Consider the following 7,514-nt stretch of genomic DNA (forward strand, 5'->3'; position numbering starts at 1 on the left):
ATATCCGATTAGAATTTTGTATTGAAATTTGCACACTGCCCACTATGAGAAGGGTTAAACTAGAAAAAAACAGAATCAAATTGAGATCAGTGCACAATGGGAGCATGATAGCTACAAATAATTGGAGGAAGCAGCCTCGATCAAACGAAACAAAAATGATAGAGGAAATTAGAACGGAATGCCTCAAAAGAACAAGAAAGTTACTCGAAACTAAATGATATAGTAGAACTCTAATCTAACGTATGAACATATGAGAGTATCACTATGAAGATACTATGAACCCTATGATTGAGGCATCGTGACAAAGGGATCACGAAATTCATAATAATGCACAATACACCACAATCAAAGGGCCGATTCTATGTGACAAGGAAAGATAGAGACAGAAATTTTATAGAAAATGTGTAAATAACATAAATAAACCTTACAAAATACGCAATGCACAACAAAGCAAGAATAATTATCGAAACAAGAGACACTAAAAACTAACAAGACAGTAAAAATAAACGACGGATAAGACGAGAAAAGAAAAAAAAAGAAAGTGAAACAGCTACAAGGGGGATTCATAAGGTTGACAAAAGAGGAGACCAAAGAAAAAACTTGAGCAGGGCTATAAAAAGAAACCTAAACAGAGAAACTGAATCCTTCGTAACAACCTAAAAGATTACGCAAATAGAACTGACAGCATCAAAGCAATTATCCACAACACATGAAAAAGCAGTAATTGCAGACTCTGTGGACAAGAATATGAAACACTAAACCACCTGATAAGCAAATGCAGCAAACTAGGCAAAAAAAATTATAGAAACAATAAAATGAGAGAGGAAGGTCACTTGGAATTATGCAGATAAGTGCATTTGTAACACTTTGGCAAATGGGCCAGACACAAACCGGCAGTATTTGAAAATGAAAATACAAAAGCCTATGAGGCATGCATATAGAAACGGATAAACCCACCCAAGCTAAGACTATTTATATTAGAAGTACTAGGAAAAATATCGAAACATTTTGAAACAAATGTGAGAGACATTAGGATCAGAGAGATTGTTGAAAAGGCACATCGTATAATAATCATAAAAATGGCTGACATATTAAGGAAAACCCTTAAAAGCGGAGACTAACAAACGAGATACAGGTAGTAACCAAACATATAAAAACTGCTACAGATGTAAAACATAGAGAAATATCAGATGTAATTATCGACACTCAAACAGTATGATGTTAAAGTGACCTCCCCTTTTACTTGTTTTATTTTTGTTGGGTGTTACAATAAAGTGGCGCCACACCAAATGATGAAGAAGAATCAAGAAGGACAGAAGGATAAAGGAGAGAATATCCTAGCTAGATTCCGGTGGATGAGTGCAAAGAGTACTTGGGCTTTGGGGATGCTAATTGTCATTCAAATTTTAGTAAAAACCAATGGTAACTTCTAACGAGAAATCAATAGTAAGCGGTTGTTGTAATAAGGCGAATTTATCAGCAGAGGTTATCTAAATTGCTGGAGAGCACAGAAAATCTATTGAGATTTGTTTTCTAAGGCAAAATAGGTAAAATGCGCTTTTTATAAATCATCATATCACTACCATCATCATCTGAAATGTACTCACTATACGTTCTGGCATGTGCTGGGTGGTTTGTAGATGTGGATATCTAAACTAACCTATCGCAGTTTATGCAATTACTAGCCTGGGTGCCAAAAGTTGCCCGGGTGGTTGAAGGTGCGTGTTGAACAAAAGTAAATAAATAAATAAAATGTGCTAGTAAGCAGGCAGGCTTGAACCCGTACCGTGAAGGAGGAAAAGAACGTGAAAAATAAATATTATGTCTTTGCTGTTGGGTCAGTCGCCAAACTAGAAGTAGTAAGGTTTAAATTAAGGCCAGTAAACCGAGGAGGGGTGACGTTCGAAAAGCAACCCCTCCCTGTAAAAAAGGGTCGAATTGAGGGTGAAGGAATTAATGTTTGAAGCCAATTTTTCGACATTTGTTGTCGGTATAGTCGACTTTAAAACGATACCTTTCTCATAAAAATCGGTCACCTCTGTCTAAAGTTTGGGACAGACATACAAACATACATACCTACATTTAAACAGACAGGTGTAATTTATATTATAAGCAATAGTGATTGGTAAAAATCTACAAAACTTTGCTTTCAAAAAGAATCATGTAAAATCTAAGATAAATAATATAAAAAATAAGCCATATTTGATTAAAAAGTAAAGAATAAATGGCTGACGGGACTGATCGGGAATTCTTAATAATAAATAAATCTACACCCGACGACAATTTACTTGAAACTAGAAATTCCGTATAGGTTTTGAAATGTCGTATGGTAGATTGAGTCCTCAAAAACAACACCTGAATGAGCATGACTAGGTTTATCATATTTCGTAGGCTAACATGCCACCTATCTTCCCCAATTTACGGACACCTTGAAGACCATGACATCCCCCCATACAAATTAAAACCATATAAATTAAAAACGCCGCCATTACAACCGTCTTACATGGTGATGTTTGCCTCCCAACTATTGAGGCTTTACTCATTCGTATGAACAAATCCACCATCGATCAGGTTCAATATGATAGGGGGCACGTTTAAGAGCTTTTAATGATTTTAAACGAATTTAATCGACTTTTAAATAAATTTATTAAACTCATTTTTATTTCATCACTTGTAACAGTCTAAGACAAACGAAATACTATTGTGGTATCGTTATTACTCAAGTGAAAGGTTAATGTAAATAATTGCTAACCCCATCCGAAAAAGTGAAATAATAGCGTGATGTAATTTTAGTCATTTAAAGTTTGTGAAGTATGCATACTATTGAATCGGCAAAGCGTAAACCAAATGAGACGAAATGTTTTTTCTAAAGCGTCCGTAATAACCGTTTAGTAAAAACGAAAATCTGTCTCGTTATATTTATTACTAAAATAAAATATAAGTAACAATGATATATCGCTGTCACGTTATAACTTAAATACAATATAAATAATAATTATATGTCACTGTAAATAAAATAACTGTAAATAGCAAGGAAAATATGAAACTCGAATTACTCCTTGGTAAAATAACATGACAAATAATCAATAAACCAAGTAATTTGTTTCCTAGCTATGTTAGTAAGATATTACCGAGAATAGCACCGTAATAGTTTAAATGAAGTGCGAATCATTTTTATTCGAGATTCCGAATTAATTTTTTCGAGATTCCGAATCATTTTTTCGAGATTCCTTAGTTTGTAATAGGGGTATTTAATATGTAATGATTCTGGGAATACATGTTTATTGCAATATCTGGAGTGTTCGTTTTTGATTTATGTTTCTTTCATTCCGGAATGGCAGAATATGTAGATCTCAACCAATGAGATTTTGAGAGATAGTTAGAGGGAGAAATCATTATTTGTGTAAGGATAAAGCGTTAACAGCAGACGAGATGCCTTAATTCACTAGTCTGTAAATGACGGAGTAGAACCAGGAAAGCAGAAAAAGTATAAATGCACGCGGTGTTGAATGGGCTCGTGCAGGGTCTTATCGAATAGGGGATATAATTTGAGCTATTCCTCTGTAGGTTATGACGATGATGCAGATGGCGCTCCTAGAAATAAATTAAATGTTTTAATATTACGGAATAATGCTTCTTTAATGGAGTTCAATATTTATAAATGGTAATGGCTAATATCGTAAACATAAAAAAGTTCTGTGCGATATGTTAATGCAAACCTACATTATTTTGTTCCAGAGGTGAGACATTGTATCTCTTTTATTATATACAAGATATACATCAAAAGCATATATCATTTACTATCAAAACACAGACACAGACACAGACACAGGCATACGCACACATATATATATATATATATATATATATAAAATTTATTTCCCCGAAAATAAAATGTACTGATATATATATATATATATATATATATATATATATATATATATATATATATATATATATATATATATATATATTCTAAATATCAGTGCATTTTATTCTCGGGAATTAAATTTTCCCGTGTTACAATGGGCAATATTTTATTTTCTTTAGTGTCGATATGCATGTCGATATATAGATATGAAAGTGTTTTTTTTTTTCCTTATTAAACACGTAGTTATATTTTTTAATATATTTTGGCTTAGTTTAAAGCAGTCATTCCCAACGTGGGGCGCATGCCCCACCGGTGGGGTATGGCAATATTTTGGTGGGGCATGGGCAGGACGTGCACCCTTGGTCTTACTATACCAAAGACTATACGGCAATTTGAGAATGAGTTATTATTATTATTATTATTATTATTATTATTATTATTATTATTATTATTATTATTATTAACAGTGAATTGTTTCATAGTGAATCTTTTTAATAAGGGGAGCGTCCGGCCGCCTATGTGTGTGCGATATATATACATATATATATACATATATATATATATATATATATATATATATATATATATATATATATATATATTTATATATATATGCCAGTAGTAGTAGTAGTAGTTCTCTACTGCTATTACTACTACTACTGCTGCTGCTGTACGCATGTGTGTGCGTATATATATATGCACGTAGTAGTAGTAGTAGTACTACTACTACTACAACATTATCCTCTCTCTCTCTCCGTCTCTTGAACACCTGAGCGATAAATGAAACATTTACGTTCAATTCTATTTCTGTTTACAACGCTAATACTGAGAAGACTGCAAAGAGTAGTCTATTACTGAAAATGTAATTTATTCCACTATGTCATGGAATAAAACTATTTTTTCTATTACGTTTACTTTTTTAGGCAAATATTTATTTACGGTAAGGTGTAATTTTATTTACTTTTTTTCACAATTATCTCAAGTTATCGAACTTTTATGTTGACTTTATAACATTTTGATACATTCTGTGGTAAAAAAGAATGAAACCAAATTGAACTCATTACTGTAATTAGTTTTGTTTCTACACGCGGTAGAAGATAAACTTTTTTTTATACCGGCGAATGTGTATGTGTGTGCGCATATATATATATATATATATATATATATATATTCATATATATATATATATATATATATATATATATATATATTCAAGTAGTAGTAGTAGTAACAGTAGTAGTAGTACTAGTAGTACTGCTACTATTACTGCTACTACTTCTACCGCTGCTGCTGCTGCACTAGCAGTGTCATAATCTTTGGGAAAATCGGCATTGCAAATTTGACACCCCTAAGACAAAACTGCGAATAAAATATAAAAAAAACTCGTAATTTCTGTTTTTAAAGTGGGTTGTTTATTTTCTTTATGTAATATACTTCCAAAATAAACTATTAAATTTGTTTCAAACATAATAAAAATATATTTCTTATATGTTAAAAAAACGTGTTGACAAAATATCAGCTCGCGGTGATTGAATACGCGGACATTTTGTCTACACGGTCATTTAACAAATAAAAAAAATAATATTTTTATTATGCTTTAAATAGTTTTAATAAAGTAAATAAACAACCCACTTTAAAAACAGATAATACGAGTTTTTTTAATATTTTATTCGCAGGTTTTTATTGGGGGAGGGTGTAAACAATTCCGTCAAAATTCTGACACTGCTACTGCTGCACTTCTTCCTCCAAACAATGAGCGGGTTTCAAATCTCAAGAACTGAAGATTTTCCGTAAAGTTAAGAATAATTAAGATCGCTGAATGGATTTCTAATTTTTTTCCTGTTCACCCTGACAGGAGCTTTATTGATCCCTTCAGTACCTAAATGTAAACGCTCAGACGCATAATCTCTAAAGATAGAGTTAAATGTCTCAATATTATATACTTAAAGAGTTAAATGTTATCGCAATATGCTATACATCTCTCTCTCTATCTCTCTCTCTCTCTCTCTATCTCTCTCAGTAATATTATTTTCTTTCTTTCTCTTAAAATTAGATAAAGATACAACGGGTGCTAAAAAGAGAATTCGCCAAATTGATTCAGAAGACTCGGAAGAAGTGGATGATCTTGTCCTTGTGGATATGTTTGGCCGCATGTCCACCACAATATTGTGTTGCTATGTATTTGTTCATAATAATATGTGACTTGTGTGAATTAATGTGTTATATTACAATTTAGCAAAGAAAAGAAATATGTTATTATTTTTATTTCCTTAAATATCAATCGAACTCAGCAATTCAAAATGCAGTATCTTGCATTTATACCGCGCCTCCAAAACACTGGACTGTTTCTATAATATTTTTTTTTTTTTGACATTTATATTCCTTATTCCGAAACTTTTGTTTGGAATAGCTTATTTCTTTAATTTATAATTTTATTATTTCAGTCACAAACCCTATGCATAAAATGAGTAGTGCAAGTAAAAAAAAGTTCGTCAATATTCAGAGAAATATTTAAAATATGGATTCATACCCGCTACCCATGATGAACGGTAACCTTTCTGCCTCTTATGCCAACAATGCTTGACCAACGAATCAATGAAACCAGGTCGTCTTGCGTTGCATTTAAAGACGAAACATAGTGCATATGCAAATTCAGAATTAAATCACTTTAATTCTTTAAAGGAGAAGTTTGCAAAAAGATCAACAATAAGTCTCTGTTTACTACACAAACTGTTAGTGTCAGTCGTACTCTTGAGCCTAGTTACGAGATATCTTTACCGATTTCTAAATGTGGAAAACATCATACTATAGGAGAGGATTTAATAAAACCATCAATATCAGCATTTCTTAAAACAGTCCTGGAAAAGGTTGACAAGGCTGTTAAAGTCATGCCACTCAGTAACAATACTGTTAGTAGAAGAATAGATGAAATGAGTGCAGATATTGAAATTCAACTTGTTGAAAAGTTGAAATCCACACCTTTCTCACTACAATGGATGCGACGTCTCTGAGAGATAGTGAGGCCATATTGTAAGCATATGCAAGATATATTGATAAAGGTGAATTTGATGAAGAAATGGTGTTCTGCAAATCGTTAGAAACCACCACTTCCGCTGCTGATGTATATGATAAGGTAAACAATTACTTACACGTCAATAATACCCCAATAGAAAATATAACATCTTATGCTGCAGATGGTGCTCCAGTTATGATGGGCAAGAAAAAAGGCTGCTCAAAATTGATGAAAGATAAGAATCCAGAAATGATTGTGGTGAACTGTGTTATTCATAGAGAGTACTTAGTGGCCAAAAATATTACTCCTGTTCTTAATGAGGTACTACGCTCAATTATAAAATGTATCAATTCTATCAAAGCTAATGCAAAATGTGAGCGTCTCTTCGAGAAATTTTGTGAAATGAAGATGCAGATTATGTGAGACTTTTACTTCACACTGAGGTGAGGTGGCTCTCAAAGGGAAATTGCCTGAAAAGATTCATGGACCTATATAATGTTCTTAGTGACTTTTTAAGTGACAAGCCTGAAATGAAGCACCTGCAAACTGTTGATGGTAAAGCATTTGTAAGTTATTTAACAGATATTTTTGAAAAACACTGAATCTGTTAAATGAACAACTTCAAGGATA

The 7,514-nt window shown here is 32.4% G+C and overlaps 1 protein-coding gene across 1 annotated transcript; it reads left to right on the top strand.

Annotated features, from left to right (window-relative positions):
- Nucleotides 1-6,947: 6,947 nt before the first annotated feature.
- On the top strand, nucleotides 6,948-7,307 carry LOC145246506 (SCAN domain-containing protein 3-like). Its single transcript, XM_080108120.1, has one exon. The coding sequence runs from the start codon at nucleotides 6,948-6,950 to the stop codon at nucleotides 7,305-7,307; it is 360 nt and encodes a 119-aa protein (XP_079964246.1).
- The last annotated feature ends 207 nt before the right edge of the window (nucleotides 7,308-7,514 follow it).

The sequence above is a fragment of the Euprymna scolopes genome, chromosome 24, assembly GCF_053919585.1.
Source record: "Euprymna scolopes isolate OS-2025 chromosome 24, ASM5391958v1, whole genome shotgun sequence".
In the NCBI taxonomy this organism is placed as follows: Eukaryota; Metazoa; Mollusca; class Cephalopoda; order Sepiida; family Sepiolidae; genus Euprymna; species Euprymna scolopes.